This window comes from Eumetopias jubatus, unplaced genomic scaffold (assembly GCF_037043125.1).
Source record: "Eumetopias jubatus isolate StellerSeaLion01/CBP00866 unplaced genomic scaffold, mEumJub1_p1.0 scaffold_7, whole genome shotgun sequence".
Taxonomy (NCBI): domain Eukaryota; kingdom Metazoa; phylum Chordata; class Mammalia; order Carnivora; family Otariidae; genus Eumetopias; species Eumetopias jubatus.
This window is the reverse complement of record NW_028274813.1, coordinates 61,697,896-61,720,196: the sequence shown is the minus strand read 5'-3', so window position 1 is coordinate 61,720,196 and position 22,301 is coordinate 61,697,896. Positions and strand designations below refer to the sequence as shown.

The 22,301-nt window shown below is 37.0% G+C and overlaps 1 protein-coding gene across 4 annotated transcripts in view; it reads right to left on the bottom strand.

The window, feature by feature from the left end:
• Nucleotides 1-898: 898 nt before the first annotated feature.
• BAZ1A (bromodomain adjacent to zinc finger domain 1A) overlaps nucleotides 899-22,301 on the bottom strand; it is a 96,046-nt gene continuing 74,643 nt past the window's right edge. For all 4 annotated transcript variants that reach the window (XM_028114759.2, XM_028114760.2, XM_088024640.1 and 1 more), the window contains 10 exons: nucleotides 20,217-20,813; nucleotides 18,448-18,611; nucleotides 17,605-17,759; nucleotides 16,521-16,669; nucleotides 9,176-9,423; nucleotides 8,856-9,082; nucleotides 6,418-6,887; nucleotides 4,211-4,353; nucleotides 2,332-2,419; nucleotides 899-1,893 (listed from right to left, as the gene is read on the bottom strand). In XM_028114759.2, the coding sequence (XP_027970560.1) occupies nucleotides 1,697-1,893; nucleotides 2,332-2,419; nucleotides 4,211-4,353; nucleotides 6,418-6,887; nucleotides 8,856-9,082; nucleotides 9,176-9,423; nucleotides 16,521-16,669; nucleotides 17,605-17,759; nucleotides 18,448-18,611; nucleotides 20,217-20,813 (2,438 nt within the window). In that variant the 3' untranslated portion in view covers nucleotides 899-1,696. The remainder of the gene's footprint in view (nucleotides 1,894-2,331; nucleotides 2,420-4,210; nucleotides 4,354-6,417; nucleotides 6,888-8,855; nucleotides 9,083-9,175; nucleotides 9,424-16,520; nucleotides 16,670-17,604; nucleotides 17,760-18,447; nucleotides 18,612-20,216; nucleotides 20,814-22,301) is intronic.

Below are 22,301 nucleotides of genomic sequence, written 5' to 3'. Positions count from 1 at the left end.
TAAAAATTAGTATTAAAAAGTGAAGAATATTAAGTAATCAGGTAATTTACTATTAAAGTGTAATTATATTTTAGAATTCTTTCCTGAATATTTAATATACTATTAAAGTTTTCATTTTTTAAAAAAGATTTTATTTATTTATGTGACAGAGAGTGAGAGAGCACACAGCAGGGGGAGTGGTAGGCAGAGGCAGAAGCAGACTCCCCACTGAGCAAGGGAGCCTCATGCGGGACTCAATCCCAGGACCCTGAGATCATGACCTGAGCCAAAGGCAGATGCCTAACTGACTGAACCACCTACGTGCCCCTAAAGTAAAATTTTCTAAGAAATTTGGTTATCAGCATATGAAATGATTACAAAAATACCAAGTTATAGTTGTGAACATATTCATGCAAAGAATCCAGAGAGTTGATCATCTCAAGGCATAAGAGAAAGACATGAAAGAGGGGTAACTACCCAAATAAACAAACCTAACTAAATGAGAATATAGTATTGTCCAGATTTAGATGAACAAACAGAGGGATCACTCTACTGCTTCCCAAAAAGGGAGGACACCTGTCTTTTGCATCCTAAAAGGAACAGCTACTCCTATGAAACTGAGGCCCCTCTATATCTTCTACACCTAAGAAATAGCACTTTCTATTTAAAAAAATTTTGAGTGGTGTTTTTTAACCAGGTAGGCACATTCCAAACTTTCTTTCTTCCTTTTACTGAGAATCCCTGTCACAGACTGCTACTGTTCCTAATGGGAGGTATCTTACTCCTCCAAGGGTTTGGGCCAAAAAAGATGCACATCACTGCCATAGAGACTCAGGTATAATAAACTATTAGTTCCTATGGTCGGTATGTATCACGTGTAATAGTTCAGTTCTGATTTGTAAAAATTCCAGATTCAGAATACTTGAAAAACATGTATCATTTTATTTGTACACTTAAAAAGTTGTACATAGAAAGTTGTAATACAGTTCTAAAAAAACTGGAAGAACTGTCAGGGAGAAGGGGAGCGGTGTTACCTTTTATTGATTGATCATTAAGGAAGTTAGAGAAAGAAAACAAAAACACAGTAAAATGTTTAAAAAATTAAAGAACATTTTCCAGGTACAAATTTTATAAATACAAAACAAATTCACAAATTATTTTGAATGCTAAATAAATATCTAGTTAATAAACTCAGACTTAATACCTCCAGCCAGCACTGGTACAGCACTTCAAGGATATAAAATTGGATTCATTCATGTGTAGTGTTGAAAGAATGTGCTCATTAAACAATTCTTAGACATATATACTTTTCTAAACTGTGCTATAATAGATTTATCTGTATACAGATAAATCTTCCTTAATACCACTTCTAAAAAAAAAATCAATGACAAAATAAATCACAGGTGAAAAAATATTTTCAAAGATATTGGGACACATGAATGATCTCAAAATGTACAAAAACCTCTGTAAACCAGTACTGTATCCAATACATCTATCAAACTTATTAGATACTGAACAAAACTGTAGCAAAGGAAATCTTTCCTACATTCTCCTGAGTGCTTAATATTAAAATTGAGAATATAGTGCAGGCCACACTTCAGTGTGGTCAATCAGTTGTTATTGCTTTATATATATATGTCTGCTTTAGAGCATGATTTAATGTTCCATTTTCGTGAACAATTTGTTTTCCTCAAATATATCCTTTAGAAGGACAAAATTAGATTCGTGACTTTTTTGCAGCTGGTGGTGTGCTAACTTGATCCACATTCCCAGGTGTGACATGGAGTCCAAGTTTTTGAGCCTGAATATGAAAAAATGCTTGAAGCCTAGTTCCAGCTTTTGCTTCACTTGTGTTACGAGGGTTGTACTCAAAGCAGTTCGAAAACATTAACTCAATATCATCGATAAATTCCGCTAGAAAGAAAAAACCAAATGAGATTAAAAGTACAAAATAAAAGTACATAAAAGTATTTTGTTTATATATCTAGAAATGTTATTAAGAAAATGGAAGCCCACGTTTTTCTTTAGAAATTGAAGCCTCTGAAACAAGGTAGCAGATCTAAAGCTTAAAACTGTTTAACTACAAATGCTTTAACATTGCTCTACTGAAACTATGCAATTATGTAATTAGGAATGTTACATAATTGTGCACTTCTATTAAGATCAGATTCTACAAAATATCTAACTCATTCAAGTCCCTATCCATCTTTCATCTACATAGACAAGCATTTTAGAGACCTCCTGGGATGCCATCTACACAATCCGTTAATATACATCATTTAAATAACAAGAAAAACAGCAGTTACCTCTTTAAACAAAAATAATTATCAGAGAAAAACATAAATTACTTACATGCTAATTTATATTCACATTTGTTCACTTTTTCACGAATTATATTTAAGGCAATGGGCTTTTTGATGATGTCATAATAGTCTGGGACCTGTAAAATAATTCAAATATATCTCTCCTATAGAAAATTTATCAGAGATAAGTGGCCAAATATGTGAAGGTTCTGCACTTAAAAGCAACTGAATGTTAATCTCTGAATACTATTATTCCATTAAAACCACTTAATATCTTTCAGTCACTATAATGTTGTAGAAGCTTATTTGATACTATAAAAAATGACAATTTATTGTGAAAAGAAAAAGCTTATGATTCTGCTTTGTGCTCTCTTTCTGTCTCTATTTCTCTCCACAGAGATACAAATATGTATCTATAAAGTTATTTAATGAGCATTATTGCATTTGTAATAATAAAATGTATGTGACAAAAAATTCAGCACAAAAACTACTCAGGAAAAATGAGTTAGAGTCAAACTGAGATTTAATTTTAATTTTTTTATTTTATTTTTTTTAAAGATTTTTATTTATTTGAGAGAGAGAGAATAGAGAGAGAGAGAGCATGAGGGAGGGGAGGGTCAGAGGGAGAAGCAGACTCCCCGCCGAGCAGGGAGCCCGATGTGGGACTCGATCCTGGGACTCCGGGATCATGACCTGAGCTGAAGGCAGTCGCTTAACCGACTGAGCCACCCAGGTGCCCGAGATTTAATTTTTATAGGATGCTATTCAATGGTAATTAATCCTTCACATTAAGGTATAACTTTTTCATTCAGAAACCTTCACCTAACACACCTAACAAGTGAGACCCTTTATAATCTACTTGTGCCTCTCCAACACATCTGGTGTTCCATTCAAACTACCCATCATTTCCCATATTCTCACTTCTGGGTCTTTAACTTAGGAAAGAAAAATTGCCCTTTTCATGCAATGTCCTTATTTCATTTCTCACTGTTGATATTCCACCTATCTTTTATGACCAGACCAAACAGTTCTTCCATTAAAAACTTTTACATTCCTGCTATTCCCTCCCTCCAAAATGCTCAAATCAATCTCCTTTTCTTCTCTACTTCTGGAAGTCCGTTAGAACTTCTATTACAGGGGGACGGGGTAACCGGGTGATGGGTACTAAGGAGGGCATGTGTGGTGATGAGCACTGGGTGTTATATGCAACTAATGAATCGTTGAAAACGACATCAAAAACTAATGATGTACTATATGATGGCTACATAATAAAAAAATAAACTAACCTGATTCTATTAATAAAAAAAAGAACTTCTATCACAGCACTGTAACACTGTCCTATTCTGCTTCCCGTATATGAATAACTCCAACACCATCTCAAATGCCTTAGTTTTAGGCCATCTGTTTTCTAAGAGTACCTATCTTTCACATTATTGTTTTCACACCGTGGTCTCTGGACCAGCGCCATCAGCATCATTCCAGACCTAGTGAATCAAGAACTCTGGGGTGAGGCCCAGTTACCTGTGTTTTAACGAGCCCGCCCAGGTGATTCTGGTGTATGCTGAAGTTTGAGAACAGCTGTTTTGCATAACAGAAGTACCAATAATAGCACACAGTTGAATTAAATCTACTCATACTCATTACACAGAATAAACACACTGAAGCTATTTCAACATTACTGTCATCATGCATGAGAATCAGTCAGGGTTGGAAGGGGCTGAGGAGAGAATGCTCTGAAATGTCCTTGCTTTCAGTGTAGAAACTAACTTTCCAAGTGTTTAAAAACAAAGTATATGGTAACTAACGTGGTTTTGACTACCTCAAAGTTGCCAAGCAGACTAAATCAGGTAATATACATGAATACATTTTATCAAGTTTTTTTTTTAAATGTAATTTTATTTTATTATGTGCAAGTTTAATGATATTACCTGGATTTTGGAAACAAGTCTCAAAAACGGCCAGCTGTCATCATGCCGTACCAGTTCCACAACAAGCTGTTCAAAAGCAGACAATTCATGAACTCCTCCTTGTCGGCCTGAACTCCTTCGACTCAGGGTCATAGGAGAGGATTCTAAATAAATAATTAATTTTAGGTGATGACAAAGCAAAATATTTGATCACTACAAGCTAAATGGGTATAAAAACACAACCTAAATTCAAACAGAAAATTGACATTCGATATATAGTGAGATAAATTAACTTACATTCTGAAACATGAAAATCTGGAATAAATATTCACTCTTTCCTTTGTTTTAAAAAAGACTTTATTATTTATTTTTATTATTTTTATGATTAGCAATTTTTAAAAAAAAGTTTTTATCTAAGTAATCTCTACACCCAATGTGGGGCTTGAACTCACGACCTCGAGATGAAGAGTTGCATGCTCTTCCGACGGAGCCAACCTGGTACCCCTAAAGATTTTATTTCTAAGTAATCTTTACATCCAATGTGGGGCTTGAACTCACAACCCCAAGATCAAGAGTTGCATGCTCCACCGACTGAGTCAGCCAGGTGCCCCCACTATTTCCTTTTTGATCATAAAATTTCCAAATTAATTAAACATTCAGTGGGAACAAGTAAAAACACTGTACTATAAAAGAAAGTTCTTAGAGCAAAGTCTATAGATTATTTTTTAGCCCATTTTATTAAAAATATTTTTTCAACTATAATAAAAAGAAAGCAAGCAATTCTCCAGAATTTCCTGAAACACATCCTTAGGAAAGCAAAGATCTAGCAAGCAGGCCTCTTTATAAATTACCTTGCATAAGAGAAATGTAATGCTTAATAACGAAGTAAAAGATTATCTTAAAGATAATCTCCCTATTTATTTGAGGGAGGGAGAGGGAAGGAAGGAGAGAGAGTGAAAGAGAGCAAGTGGGGGGAGAAGCAGAGGGAGAAGGACAAGCAGACTCCACGCTGAGCATGGAGCCTGAGGTGGGGCTTGATTGCACGACCCTGGGATCACGACCCAACCCAAAATCAAGAATCAGTCCCTCAACCGATTGAGTCACCCAGGCGCCCCTCTTATCTTAATTTCATATGGGGACTTCCTTAAAGCAAAATGCTTTCTCAAAAAACCTAAGGTATATATAACAAAATCTAAAGTGTATGAATTAGTATAAAAGGGTAGCATAGTTCATATTATGAATTCAGGTGTTTAAATTCTCTACTTAAATGTAAATGCATACATTTCCCCCTTCGTTTGTCACTGGAACCAGGTTAGTAATTTTATAAATCAATCAAAAATTTTTTTTTCTTAGAGTTTTTTAGAATACAAATGTTTTAGGTATACTATGTTTCCAAATAGCTTGAAGAAGAGCAAAATAGATAGGTAAGGGGATAGGAAAAGCTAAATTAGATCTTGGTGCCAAGTTACCTGATACAACACCCTTCCACCATCCTGACAATCTAGTGACTGCATAAACAGACTGTCTTCCATTCTTTCACCAAATGAACTCCTTAATCCTGTCATGTATTTGAATAATGCAATACAACCTACCTACAGTTCTTCAAGGAACAGTATCATTTTTTATGCCTAATTTCATTTTCTGGAACTATTAAAGTTTTATAACTACTGACATTAAAAGAAAAAAGAATAGAATCAAAGAGATAAATAAAGAGATTATTTGGATAAAGATTACTATAAACAACAATTATCAGAATTAAAAAGATAGCCAATGATCACTCCCTAACAATATTACTCCCCCATTTCTTCCCCGCCCCCAAATTCAGTATGTCAGATAGGAACCTTCCCAAATAACCCAAAGTAGCTTGTCTAGGTGATGATGAGTAGGTGTATTTTAAAGGAGGAAAGGGTAGAACTGAATGAAATGTGTTATAATGGGTTCTACTGACACTACTGAAATGTTGGCCAAATCTATCCATTAGAAACAGGACACTGCAAATTTCTCACAACTACATTGCTACCCTACTAGAAAAATACTCATAATTTACCTTATTCCCCAAATAGCTGCCCTTTTGATGAATATTATGCTTCAGGCCAGGTTGCTCCCTAGTCACATAGTCTATCTTAGTCACAGCCTTTAAAAAATGATGCAAAATATCTCAACACTCAATCTTCCCAAATGATTCCATTTTCTTAGGTAAGAATAATTTAAATTAGACTTCTTCATACCTGTAGATTGTCTTTTCCTTCCTCTTCTCTTGGATTCACTATCTTGGAGAGAAAGTTTTGGAGTAACATTGAGAGATCTTGACTTCTCACTTGACTTTGTGGCAATGACTCTGAAGTTAGGGAAGTTGGGACTATTTTCTGGTGTATTATTAGCACTCTTCCTGCCTCTGCGTCTTCTACGAGGACTAAGTAGTTCCACAAATACATCTGCTTGCAGTGGGCCATAACTCTGGCGAGTAGAACGACCGGCAATTCTTAAAGATTTAGTTTCTGTTGGAGGGGCAGACTTTATCTTTCTAAGGCTTCTACCAGTGGTTTTAGAGGAAACAGTTGTTTTGGGTGTACTCTGCTGACTCCTTGAAGTGTATCTTCCAGGATCTTGTCGTTGGCCACGACTTGAGAAAGAAGAGCTAAGTCTCCCTCTTGTTTTAATTGGCAATCTAACTTGCGGTCTTCCTCGTTTTGGTGGGCTGTAAATATTGTTAGAAAACATAATTACTGTACAGAGAAACGATGCCCATAGATAATTTCTATTCCCCTTGTTCTACTCTTCAGCCAGTGAGTTCTACATACATTTCTTTGGTGTCCTTATGCTACAGGAGACCATCACTCTTCATAACCACCGATGCTGAGGTAACCTACAGGCTTGGTCAAAGTAGGCCCTAAACCTGTGGTTCCTGAATACCATGCTAAGACTCTCTTTGCCATCTTCTGATTCTTACTGTAAAATATAAAACTAGGTTCAATCTTTTATCTTACTTTTATTCTTAGTAAATTCTACCCCCAACGTGGGGCTAGAACTCACGACCCTGAGCTCAAGAGTTACACTCTCCACTGACTGAGCCAGCCAGGCACCCCTAGGTTTGATCTTTTAATTGCCTTTAAGTTGTAGACAAGGATGAAACAACCCCTTTAAGCCTCTTTTTATCCATCTCCCCACATACCTGGACTTCCAGTTTACCTAAAGGATTTCCAAGAATTTTCCAAATTCTTTATCTTTTCTTTTTTTTTAAGATTTTATTTATTTATTTGACAGAGAGAGACACAGTGAGAGAGGGAACACAAGCAGGGGGAGTGGGAGAGGGAGAAGCAGGCTCCCCGCTGAGCAGGGAGCCCGATGCAGGGCTCGATCCCAGGACCTTGGGATCACGACCTGAGCCGAAGGCAGATACTTAATGACTGAGCCACCCAGGCACCCCAAATTCTTTATCATCTTTATGTTTAACATAAATACTGCCCTTATAATCTACAAGGAAGACGGCTCCTGCTAGTTGGAGTGAGTAAAAAAATAACAACTTGCTTACAGCGGATGCGGTAGCTCTCTCTACTTATCCTCTGCAGACTGGCCTTTTTGTACCTTGTCAGTTCAAAGTTGCCCTTGCTTTACATCCACTTTTCTGATTCCACATGAATGGGGTTCAAATGTTAAAAAGGTGGGGAGGTCTTAGGGACAAATAAGGGGAGAATACTCCAGCGCTGCCACGCATGGGAGTAGCCACATTCATTAGGCCTGGCGACACAGCTTGCTAAGCTGCCAAATACCTGGCTATATGGTAGGACAGGAGTTGCTTCTGGATGCTAATGTGGAAGGAGTATAACAATACCATGTGCCTACTGGCATCTCTCTCTCTCTCTCTCTCTGCAGGTGCCAAGATCACCAATATTTGAGTATAACTCCTCGAGAAAGCAAGAGGGGCACTGGGAAGCTGCATTCAATCATCTTTATCTCATGAATATCCTCTGGAACGCTTATTTGCTGCTTTAGGCATAAAATTAAGTAAAATCAAACTTGACGGGGGTCTGAATTGGTATTCCTGTCCAAATGTGAACTCATATTTGATTTTATGATCTGGCTAAACTCACAAACGTACTACACTCCCTCAGGAATAACTTCAAATGCTCAGAATACTAAAGCAAGGATAACTTTAGGCCACTATATTACACACCAGTTTTTAAAAAGTTATGGGGCATTGGGGAGGATATGTGCTATGGTGAGCGCTATGAATTGTGTAGGACTGTTGAATCACAGACCTGTACCTCTGAAACAAATAATAGGTTATATGTTAAAAAAAAGAAGATAGTAGGTAGGGAAAAATGAAGGGGGAAAATCGTAGGGGAGACGAACCATGAAAGACTATGGACTCTGAGAAACAAACTGAGGGTTCTAGAGGGGAGGGGCTGGGAGGATGGGTTAGCCTGGTGATGGGTATTAAAGAGGGCAGGTTCTGCATGGAGCACTGGGTGTTATACACAAACAATGAATCATGGAACACTACATCAAAAACTAATGATGTAATGTATGGTGATTAACATAACATAATAAAATAAAATTAAGAAAAAAAAAGTTATAGGCCCCAATCATTCCATTTGTATTTGAGTAGTCAAGAGACTGTCTAGTTATGACTCACAAACTCATTTTATTGCATGTTAGGACTTACCTGACTTCTTCCTCTTCTTGAGAGTCATCTTCATCTTGTTCTATCTCATACTCCTCCTCCTCACTTTGACCCTCTTCATCATCATCATCAACTTCATCATCCTCACCTTCCATACTGTCTTCCATCTCTTCATCACTTTCCAAGGATGGTCTCTGTCTAGAGGAGAGTCTCCTAGAACGTTGCTTTGGCCGACACTCTGGACAAAACCAATCTCCTTCAGGCACAGTCTTGACAAATCACAGAAATGATCATTAGTCATCTGTCACTCAAAACCTCAACCACTCAATTCTAATCTAAGAAGTATAAGAGGGAAAAACTACCTTGAGTTTTGGTCGAACACAGTAGGTATGATGACCCCGATCACAGCCATCACAAAGTACCATGTTTTCAGCATCACCCTTCTTTCGGCATATCTTGCAACGAGCATTCAGTATAGATTTAGACCATATCACGCTACGATCCAAGGTGGACAGATGAAGAAAGACTTGGGATAGACTAGCAGAAGCAAGGAGAGACTCTCTCCAACGGTCCAGGACTGTTTTGTAAGAACGCCCACTGTCACTGGCATCTTAAACGAAAAGGTAAAGTGATTTAAGTTTCTAGGCAAACCTTAGATATCTCCTATTTTCTTGGTATTTTAAACAGGTTAGATTTTAAAATTCTTCTAAAACTCAATAAAAAGATTGTGTTGATATTAAAAACAAAACCTCATGTTCAAGAAAATATTTGCTGAGCCACACCTTGTTTGTGACATAAGGAATTACTTAAATCCATAAATCAAAAGCTTTGGGATTCCAATAGTAAAAAAGAGAAAAATAACTTAGGCAATATGTTCTCAAGCTAGTCTTTGTTATCAATTCTTGACCTGACTTAGAGAACTAGCTAAATATGATTACAAGTCAGTTATTATCCATTTGAATCAAGAATATTGCTTCCTCTTTTCAGATAAAAGATGGACTACTCTCTAAGTTAAACATCAATCATGTCTGAGGTTTCTTTGGGGCTGATGAAAATTTTCTGAAATTAGATTATGGTGAATGGCTATACAACCGTGAATATATTAAAACCCACTGAATTATGCACTTTTTAAAAGGATGGATTTTATATATGTGAATATCTCAACACAGCTATTACTGAAAATATCAATTATGTAGAAATGCCAACTCTATTGTCTTCTATCTCTAAGAAAATATTTTTTAAATGAGGTAAATAAAAAAATGCTAATACCCCACACTTCCCAAAAGAACGTTCAGCACCAACATTTACATAAGAACATTTGAAACTTTCTTTCATTAATAACATTATTCTTTTGTCTTCTGGACTAAAAAAGCTTATTAAGAGTCATTTGATTAGATGGCATTAACTAGCCAGTCTATCATTTTACATTGGCATGTGATTTCTCTCTTCAATTAATCTTCAATTATTGCTACCACTTTAGTTTTCCTGACATTATGCTTAATTATGAAGGGACTACCAGACTACCACATAATGTCAAAATTCTACAAGGTATATAAGACTCCATATATAGTTTGTTTCTATTATGACATATTTCCTACTATTATCCTCAAAAAAAGTCCTCTTGGGCAGTAGCATAATGGTTAAGGAATGTAGGCTCTGGAGTCAGTCTGCCTTGAGGTAAGTACTAGCTCCCCTAGGTGAGTGAGCTGGGTCAAGTTACTTAACTCCTCTGTGCCTCAGGTTCCCCAACAGTTATATGTAGATAGCATCTACCTCTGAGGGCTGTTGGGAAGATTAAGTAAAGACAAGTAAAATGCCTGTCGTGGAGTAAATACTGTTACTGTTACCATTATTCCTGCCTTATACTGTCGCTCCTATGTGCAACAATTTAGAAGATACGAAACAAGTCTATTCTAGGTCCCTACATTTAAGAAATTTTTTATATAGCTGGGAGAGTGAAGATATACACAGGAATTGAAGTCATAAATGAGCAGACCTGCCAAACGCTAGTAAGTCTTGAGCTCCTGTTTGTTGGGCAGGATGAGAGAGACAGGACGTGAAATCCAGGGCTCACCCAATGTGTTGAATCCTTTCTGAAAAGCTAGAACTCCAAAAGGCTATACCCTCAAGCATCAGGGTGGAAAAGGGTACCATGAAGAAAGAAAGTAGCCAGGAAATCTGCTTTTCTGGACCTTGAAGTTGGGTGGAAAGGGAAAATAAATCTACCCTGAGAACATGTAACTACAAGCAATGCGTTAAATAGTTTAAAACCTGAAAACACCTAAGATTTTTTTTTTTAAGATTTTTATTTATTTATTTATTTCAGAGACAGAATGAGAGAGAGAGAGCATGAGAGGGGGGAGGGTCAGAGGGAGAAGCAGACTCTCTCCTGAGCAGGGAGCCCGACTCGGGGCTCGATCCCAGGACCCTGAGATCATGACCTGAGCTGAAGGCGGATGCTTAACCGACTGAGCCACCCAGGTGCCCCAATACCTAAGATTTTTAAAGTCGTCCAGATTGGTAGTGACCTCAGGTGAGTGACAGAAACAAGTACAAATCATTGCAAATTCTCTCTAAAGAAATTTCCATAGATCCAGTTGTGAGGAATGAAAGTTAATAGTCAAAACCCACAATGCACATGTGGAAACAAAACATTACAGGCAAGAGCCAGCAGAATCTGACCCATAAAGACCTGAGAGATTAGAGTTAGACGCAGAATATAAAATAACTATTTTAATATGTTTTAAGAAATGTTTGAAAATGTAAGTAACCAAGCAGTTTGAAAAAGCATAAGAACCTCCAAAAATAATTGAGAGTAATAACTCAATGAGAGAAGGAAAAAATGAATGGGTCAAATGGTTCTTCAGGTAAAGCTAAAGAGAAATATTAGCAAAGTAGGAAATAAATGCAATAATACAGTCCATTTGATTTATTTCCACCCTCTCATTTTGTGTTTTCTATTTACCATGGTTTTTTGATATAAAGCTTCATGAAAAGTTCTGGCCTGAGCAGGACCTCTAAGGAAGGAGGCAACAAAAATTGCTAGTTCAAAGATCTTGAAGAAATCTTTCTGGATAAATCAGAGGACATTCTTATTAGTAAAGGCAAGAAATAAGGCTGCATACAGGCCAATGTGGAAGAGTGGAAGGAAAAAACAAATTGTGCAGACAGAGACTTTGGAACCTTGAAAGTCAGTGTGAATGATTTTTCTTAAAAGATTTTATTTATTTGAGAGAGAGAGAGTGAGAGAGAGCATGGGCGGGGAGAGGGTCAGAGGGAGAAGCAGACTCCCTGCTAAGCAGGGAGCCCGATGCAGGACTCGATCCTGGGACTCTGGGATCATGACCTGAGCCAAAGGCAGTCGCTCAATCAACTGAGCCACCCAGGCACCCAGTTTGAATGATTTTTAACTCAAAGGTTGGTGAAACATTATGGGTTTTGACCAAATCAACGGCAGCTCAAGGTCCAATTTTTATCCCACCTACTTTTTTTTTTAAGATTTTATTTTTTATTTGCTAGAGAGAGAGAGAGAGAGAGAGAGAGCGTGCACGCGCGCCCAAGAGAGTGAACAAGAGCACAAGCAGGGGGAGTGGCAGGCAGAGGGAGAAGCAGGCTCCCTGCTGAGCAAGGAGCCCGATGCGGGACTCCATCCCGGGACCCTGGGATCATGACCTGAGCCGAAGGCAGAGGCTTAACCAACTGAGCCACCCAGGCGTCCCTATCCCACCTACTTTTAAATGGATGTTCACATTTTCACATTTTTTTAAAAGATTTTATTTATTTATTTGCCAGAGAGAGAAATAGCGAGAGAGGGAACACAAGCAAGGGGAGAGGGAGAAGCAGGCTTCCTGCAGAGCAGGGAGCCCGATGGAGGGCTCGATTCCAGGACCCTGGGATCATGACCTGAGCCGAAGGCAGACGCTTAACGACTGGGCCACCCAGGCGCCCCTCACATTTTTTATAGTACCTAAATAAGGATAAAAAACAGTGTATACTACTGATTCCATTTTTCTGTTAATTGTCTTGCTTCTTCTCCAGATTATAAAACTCTCAAAGGGCAGAAATGTCTTTTCTCTTTTATCTTCCATCATGCTAGCATAAATAAATTCCTCAAGAAATTAGAATTAGGATTTTACTAATATGAATTAATGGTAGTCATATGATCAAATGTTACACTGGGAGATTTCATATTGTTAACTGCCACTACATAGTAATGCATGTGACCACACTACGTAGGTTTTTCCTGGAGATAAAACAATACAGAAACTCCCACCCTATAACTCTCCCTATGCTAGTAAAAAAAAGAAAAAAAGAAAGTGGTAAATAAATACTATATGCAAAGTAAGTAAACATACCTTCATCACTGTTCCTCTTTTTCACTAATAACTTAAGTATACTAAGATTCACAATGTCAACTTATATACCAATTTTTAAAAGTTTCATTAGCTGAGGTGTGCAATGTAGAAGAAAAATGCTAGGAAGATGATATTGTTTTATAAGCTTGTCCCCAACCTCATTCCTTTCCAAAAAAATTAAGTTCAAGATTTTCTGTCAAAAGCTAAATATTCAAACCAGTACTCAGCAACACAGAAAGTAAAACCATAATTCTTCAAAAAGACAATATTCTTTAAAAAGTTAAAAATTTACCATCTCTCACACTAGATTGATCCTCCTCTCTCTTTTTCTTGTCCTTTTTTTTTCTATCTCCCCTTTGATCTTTATTAATTTCTGTGTTACCTAATTTCAAATTGATAAAGTTAGTTTAAGGATTTTTTTCATAGCTTAAGGGTTTAATCATGAGCATGACTTTATAAATGATGAAATTACCAACCTAAACAAACAATTCTCACATATACCTAAAATTATTCAAATATATCTTCCTCAAGTTAAAAAAAGCCTAGTTTTATTAATGTGATTAACTGCTAGAATAAAAGGGACATCCTAAGGAAGGTGGAATATAAGTAGAATTTTTATTTCTTACTTGCTTCCTCAAGAAACTGAAGTAATCCCTGAAGCTAAACTGGGAAAATTCCTACAGGTAATTGCTTTGTTAATTTGCTATGCTGAAAAATAATCAAAAGAATGGAGAATTTTAATATATATTCTATCTCAAACATTCATAAAATGGAATCCCATTTCTCTCCCAGATTAAGGATGTTCTTGATTACGTTGTTCTAACTATTTAGATTACCTTAAAACCGCAGAGGCACCTCTATTTCTTGTTGTCCCATTCAAAACAGATCCTCCAAAGGCTTAAACATGATATAAAAAGCTACAGACATCAATTATTCTATTAACTTTTTATGGGGCAACAATGGTAGATGATAATATCCATATTATAAATGATCAACATCTAAACTTTGATCAACATTTACCACCAAAGTAAATTGAACTTTTCTTATTTCACTTTTAAGACCTCAAATTGAAATTGTTCCTTTTATATCCCTTCAGATGAAACGAATGTTCCAACACTGCTGTATACAACCCAGCATAAAGAACACTATAGCTCTCAGCTCTCATATAACCTACTAGATGTAAGCTGTAACATCTCCCAGTGTTAACTTTTCCCTTTTGTTTCAATATTTAATAAGATGTACTGATGAAAATATGGACATACTAAACAATCTGATTTTTTTCCCTTGAATTTGTAAATAACTAACTGATGGCAGTTTCAGAAGTGGAAAAATCAGCAGAATTGCATTTTCTCTCTTTTGGAACCACAGAATTAATGAGTAGTAGTGAAATATTCATAAAGGCTACATAATTTACAAATAACTTTTAATTGAAATTTTAATTTTAGTAATTGTAGATTCACACGTGGTTGTAATAATAGAGAGGGATCCCTTGTATATGTAATTCGATTTAGACAAAGAAAATTTTTTTTAAAAGATTTTATGTATTTATCTGGGAGAGAGAGATAGCGACAGGGATAGAGAGAGCACAAGTGGGGAGCAGAGGGAGAAGCAGACCCCCCGCCGAGCAGGGAGCCTAACCCGGGGCTCGACCCCAGGACCCAGGGATCATGACCTGAGCCCAAGGCAGACAGACGCTTAACCGACTGAGCCACCCAGGCGCCCCAAGGCACAGAAAATATTAAGAAATATTGAAGACTGTGAAATAAGAGTGATATAGGAAATACAAACTAATATTTTTGTGAGCTATGACCATACATATTTATTTCTACAACTACTACTTTCTAATCTGAAAAGTGAGTCACTGAGCTCATGGTAGAATTATCAATTTATAAAAATATGAATAGGCTTATTAGAACAATGAGATACTGGCCATAAACTCTTCAATTTCAAAACAGACATTTTACAAATATATTCACATTCTGATAGCACCAGATATTTATGAAAACTTTGTTCTTACTACTCAAACAAGTGACATTCAAATAATTTAAAAAGGATTTTAGTCTATTCAAGTTGCTCTCAATAGGAGACCAAAAAGATAGGGTTTTATTTATTTTTTTATTTATTAAAGATTTTATTTCTTCATTTGACAGAGAGAGACACAGCAAGAGAGGGAACACAAGCAGGGGGAGTGAGAGGGAGAAGCAGGCTTCCTGCGGAGCAGGGAGCCCGATACGGGGTTCGTCGTGACCTGAGCCAAAGGCAGACGCTTAAAGACTGAGCCACCCAGGCACCCCTATTTATTTATTTTTAAAGATTTTTTTTTTTTATTTGAGAGGGAGAGAGAGCATGAGCAGGGGGAGGGGCAGAGGAAGAGGGAGAAGCAGACTCCCTGCCGAGTGGGGAGCCCAATGCAGGCTTGATCCCGGGACTCTGGGATCACGACCTGAACCGAAGGCAGACGCTTAATGACTGAGCCACCCAGGTGCCCCAAGATACGGTTTTAAAAACTGTTTCTTCTGGCACCCTACTACTGAGATACAAACTAACTTGAATATGATAAATTATAAATTAATGTATCAGAGCACAGGGAAGTAGAGGCAGTTATGATATGAAAATTGATTTGGAACCTGAAACATATTTTCCTAAAGACAGTGATTATGTCCCTAGATTAGTCCCTAAAAACGTATTAACTTCATAAATTGCTAAAACACGATCCAGACAGTATTACTTCTATCATCCTACCATAAATTATAGAGCATTTCCTCATTTATGTACCCTTTAACACGTGGTATTTCTGACTTAGTGCTTCTTATACAGTGCTCAGGTTAGTGATCCAATTATTATTATTGTGAGCAGGGAGCCTGAAGTGGGGCTCAATCCCACGACCCTGAGATCATGACCTGAGCTGAAATAAAGTCAGCCGCTCAACCAATTGAGCCACCCAGGCGCCCCAGTGACAACATTATTAAACCATACCTCTAATGGTGGACATTTAAGTAGCTTCTTTGGGGTTCTGTTTTAGGTAACAAATATTTATATACAATTTTTGATTATGTAGGATCTGGCTAGTCACATGATTTGGTAATCTTTCTTTCGATGAAACACAAAAGAAAAGATTGACAGAAATAGTAAAAAAGACAGTCATTAAAGATGAGTATTTAGAGTAAAAAGTACTTAAGTACTATTTTAAAAAAATCTCACCTGAAAGAACCCATGTTTTGAAATGAAAATACAATCTCAAGTTTTTCAGATTTGCCAATTTTACTGTGTCAGCCCATATATTTCTACTAAAGGGCAATTTCAGAATCATTTAAAATATAACTAATGTTTGGAAGTAAAAACCGGTACTTACCGAGTGGAGCTTTGAGAAAACGCCGCTCAATGCCCTGCTCTATCTGAAAAAGCGCCATTGCCAGATAATGAACCACATTGCTCACTGACTGGGGGGTACTTGCATTAGTTGAGACAGTACTTGGAGTTTCTGTTTTTATGCCCAAAAGTCTACAATGAAAACATGCAAGAGTTTATGGTACTTAAAAACTCGAGTCCATTCCTCCAAATGCTTACTTACACCTGTGTAAGAAACAGTTCCCTCAATCTCACAGGGGATCACATAAGCCGGTATGAAAGGGAGATAAATACATGAATCAGGAGCTAAACTAAATACCAAGTCATTTAAGGAGGTCAGAAGGGCAAATAGTTGGAGGGAAGGTGGATGAGACAAGGCTTAGGGGAAAGGTTTTAGGTAGATGACCCAGTGATGGGCCTTAATGATAAGTATCCCAGGCAGCTTACCTCGCTCTCTTTTTCTCTTGCTTCAACTTTTACTGGCTGGGACACTGATAGCTACCTCCTAAGTAGTTTCTTAGCCTCCAGTCTTATTCCCTTTGCAATAAATCTCCATATTGCAGGTAAAATGATCATTTAAACGTACAAACCTATTCACTCAAAGCCTTCAGTAGTACATCTTCCCTCCCAGCATCCTATCTCCTTTCCTTCTAGATGAACTCCTTAAGGAAAGTTACCCAAAAATAACTCTGAAAGTCAAAGTATCTAACTATAGATATACAGATGTAGGTTCTGATTAATAATTCAAATAATATTTAAGCCTACCACAATTTACTAAGTTTTCCTACAGAAAAGAAAAATGGGTAGTATAAAGTTACTTTAAAACCTTAAGTTCAAAGACTTTTTTTTTTTAACTTGAGAAATTATTATCCTAACTAGCTGTCTTTTGGCTGCACTAGCACAAAGTAGAGTAAAAGAGGGCTTGAGGTTGAGGAAAATGATCATTTCAGTGGTTACAAGTATTAAAAGTCCTCATGATAAGATTTTAAAACAGTTTTTTAAAGAAAAAGAAACATTTACTAAAAAGAACCATACAGTTGAAGTGGCAAGGAAAAGTGACAGTTACTTTAGAAAAATCCTTTTTGTACCTGTCTCTTACTATGACCTTTGCTTGCTCATCAATTTCCATCTCTTCTACATCTTCATTCACAGTCTTAATGATCCCATTTTCCTTGTGTTCCTCACTTAACAGCTCATACCGTCCACTCTCTAATGCTGATCTCCAGATGTGTCGATCTGTAACCTGTAATAAACATATGTTGTTCCTAAGAAGTATGAGATTCGACATACATATGAAAAATTCATGAATATTCTAGAACAGATTGTGAATCAAAAAGGGATCTAAAAATAAGGTTACTAAGTGGCCAAAATGAAATTCATATCATTCATAGATGGAAGCTTTAGTACCTCACTCTCTATATAGGGAAATCATAAGCAATTCTAAGACTGGTCACCTGATAGTAGCAAAAAAGTGACAGATGATAGCAAAGGAATGAACAGAACACACATATCAAGCATGAATTACTTACAGATTTTAAAAAGGTAACAAAGAAACCAATAAACAAACCAGACTCAGCAGAGCAGGCAGGAGCTAGTCAAGGAAGAAGAAAATATCCTTACACATTTTAACATCTCAGATGAAAATACCATAAAACAGATATTTAAAAATTACTAAAAATTCGTATTAAAAAGGCCAATTATGTTCATTAAATTCTGTTTAAGAAAGCAGATAGCCATATAGTATATTTAAGAAAGATCTCTATCCATATATAAATATTTTGATACAGGGGAACAAACTTAGTTTTCATAAAAAATATATCACTCCCATGTATTTACTCAAAACACACATGCCTTGCCTATACCAAATAAATTAACAAATATGACCAAAACTTTGGTGATCAGGTAAACTAAAAATGGGAAGAGGTACAAACCTTAATTGCTCCTAATGTTCCTTGGTAGATTCTGTCTTCAATATCCAAAAGAAAATCTCTCAGCCTCAATTCAAGCTGTCTTTCTGCAGACATCTGAGCTGAATCACATGCAGTGGAAGATCTTCCCCGACTATATGTAGGTTTGCTATCAGTTTGAGGTTTGTCTGAAATAGTTATCAATACCTTTATTATGATTTTCTTACTAAAAAATATAATTTCCCCAATGTGATGGTATGATCGTGAGATAACTAATACAAAAACACTTAGTAAATCCTCAAATGCAAAAAACAAGGGGGTGGAAATGTTTGCACATCAGATATCTATAAGGACCTTGTGTCTAGAATATTTGAAGAACTCTTACAACTCAATAAAAAGACATTCCAATAAGAAGAACAGTCAATGGATGGATATGAATAGACTTTTCTTTAAGACATATAAATGGCCAGTAAGACCATGAAAAGTTGCTCAACACTACTAGTCATTAGGGAAATTCACATCAAAACCACAATAAAGTGCCACTTCATACCTCTACAATGGCTAGGATCTAAAAGTCAGACAATAAGTGTTGCCAAGGACGTGGAAAAATTTTAACCCTCATACACTATTGGCAGGAATACAGAATGGTGCAGCTGCTTTGGAAAACAGTATGGCAGTTCCTCAAATGATTACACAGAATTATCACATGACCCAATAATTTCACTCTTATGTATACACCCAAGAGAAATGAAAACTTATGTTGAGACAAAAAACCTGTACGCAAATGTTTACAGCAGCATTATTTATAACTGCCAAAATATGGAAACAACAGAAACACCCATCAACTAACATATGGTTAAATAAAATGTGTTATATATCTATATAATGGAACATTATTTGGTTATAAAAAGGTATGAAGTACTGACATGTGCTACAACTTGGATGCACCTTGAAAACATTATGCTAAGTGAAAGCCAGTCACAAAAGACCATATAGTATATGATCACATTCATATAGAATGTTCAGACAAAGAAATTTACAGAGACAGAAAACAAATTTGGGTTTTTTTTTGAGGTGATAAAAATGTTCTAAAAATGACAGTGTGATGGCTGCACATCTATGAATATAATGAAAACCACTTAATTGTACACTTCAAATAAGTGAATTGTATGGTGTATGAACTAAATCTCAATAAAGCTGTTAAAGAATTGTGATCTACAGTTTTTAATTCTGAAGAGAACTAAAGTAGTCATGACAATATGCCGCTAAATTTAAGAGTTCTTTACCTAGAGAATCTTTAGTAATAATGAAAACTTATACCCCAAAATGCCTTACTGCTTTCTCTTAACTTGTTATCAATGAACCAGCCATCATATAGGAGATGCTGCTACCTGATCTGCCCTTGCAGCCGATCTCCAAAGAAGTGATCACTAAGGGAACCAGTCCCTGGACCCTAACCCTTAGTGACTGAACTCTCACTATCATGTCGAATGTCTAAAACTAACGTTAACCTTAGTGCCTTGGGTATTGAGTCTACTGATCGGGGAATGAGAGCCGGAAGAGTATGGATCTTCGCACACTGCCATTCCTCATAATCCAAATGGAGCCCAGTGAAATCCTAGAGAGAACCTTGTTTCTCTAACTGGTAAACATTCTCTAACTTGCAAACTGAGAACACCGTCCAAATGAAAGAGACGGTGTTTTAAATATAGCTCTAAAAGTTTGACAAATGTTTAAACCTGAACCAGAGATTATGAGGAGAGCAAAAGAAACAGTTTTCAATGAAAATTTACCTGAAAAATGAAATTTCTCTTCAGAAAAATGGGCTAGCTGTGCACATATTCTGCTCTTCTCTTGCAACAAAGTTTCTTTTAAGGCACTTTCTCTGTGTCCTCTAGAATTAAGAGCTTCGATCAGCTGGTCTAGCTGTTCACAAGAACTGTAAAAGCACCACCGATTTGGCTTATGCACTGGTTTTGGCAGCTGCAGGGAATCATCACATGGACCTTGGTCAATGTTGGAGGTAGATTCAGACGTCAAAGACTCTCCAGTTTTAGTGGATACCTGAGGATCTTGAGACTGTACACTATTCTGAAATGATGAAGGTCTAGGCAACAGCATGTCTTCAGTGAGACCGGAATAATCCTCTTCAATAAATAACCCAGGAATAGAAGGGAAAATCCAGTATCGCCTATACATGCGGTCTCGGCCCAAGGGAAAGATATTGGTACATGCTATGGCACTTTGGATTTTTTCCAAGAGCTCTTTCTCTTTCCGTTGATGTTCCTGTTTTAAAGCTTCTTCCTCATCAGCAGTAAGAGGCTCTCTTGTTACACAGTTGACCTCTTCTTGTCTTGTAAATTCTTTAAATCCATTTTGTCCCCTTTTCCCTATAGTTTAAACATTTGATCATCACCATCATATTTTAAATTTTCATCAGAAAAATATCTAAAAATATCCCAAGTTACTACGTCTTATGGACCAAACTGAATGCCCCCAAAATTTATAGGTTTAAATCCTAAACCCCAGTGTGACATACTTGGAGACAGGGCCCTTAAGGAGGTAATTAAGGTTAAATGAGTTCAAAGAGTGGGACCCTAATGCAGGACCAGTGTCCCTTTAAGAAGAGAAAGAGACCAGGTGCTCACTCTCTTCACCTGTGGGCACAGAGGAAAGGTTGTGTGAGGACACAGCGAGAAGGTGCTACAGCAAGCTGAGGCCTCACCAGAAATCAACCCTGCTGGTACCTTGATCTTGGACTTCCAGCCTCCAGAACTGCGAGAAAATATATTTTTGTTGTTTAAGCCCCCCAGTCTGTGGTATTTTTTTATGGTAGCCTGAATAGACTAATACACTACGCGGGTAAGAAACCGGTACACTTAAATACAAGGGACACACAAAAAACTGCAATCTCCATACTGAAGAGTGAGGCAGAGTCTGTCCTTCTGCAACATATGTTCAGTTTGGAGGCAGGAGTCAGCAAACTAACTTTTATAAAGGGCTAGCTAGTAAATATTTTTAGGCTTTGTGGGCCATATGGTTTCTGTCACAGCTGCTCAACTGTGCCATTGTAGCATGAAAGCAGCCACGGACAATATGTAAATGAACAAGTATGGCTGGGTTCAATTAAAACTATGGTCAGTGAAATCTGAATTTCATATAATTTTCATATTACAAAATATCATTCTTTTCCCCCCAACTATTTAAAAATGTAAAAATGTAAAAACCAGTTTAACTGGATTATATAAAAACAGGCAGGGCAGATTTGGCCAATGGGTTGTAGTTTACTAACCACTGATTTAAGGTAACAGAACCCCTAATGCTTAGTTGGGTACCTAGCAATTCAAAAGAAGGACATTTCCCAGCAGGAAATGTTTCCCCAGGAGGTATGGCTACATGAGAAACTTCTGATCAAAGAGATGGAGTAGAAGCATTATATGTAACCTCTGGGTTGTACCTCTTTCTATTTTCCTTCTTTCAACTAGCCAGAATGGAGCCATGGGGATAAATCATTTTGGAACATGAGGGTGGCAGCAAAACCCTAAGGATGGCAGTACAAACAAGACAGAGAGGGCCTGGATTCCTGGTGCCCTGCCTGGCCTTTTATGATGTGTTGAAGAATTAAACTTGTCCCGTTTCAAACACTTGTCAGATTGCTTAGATGGCTGAGGAGTTATTTCTTCTTTCTATTTCTTCTGCTTGAAAGGGTCTATAGAAGATTAGAATTATCTGCTGCTTTCAAATTTGGGAAAATTCACCTATAAAGTTGTCTAGAAGTAAAGTTTTCTTTGTAGGAAGTTTTTTTTTTTTTTTGTTTAAATTCAGAGAGAGAGAGTGGATGGGGGGAGCAGAGCAGGGAAGGGGCAGAGGGAGAGGGA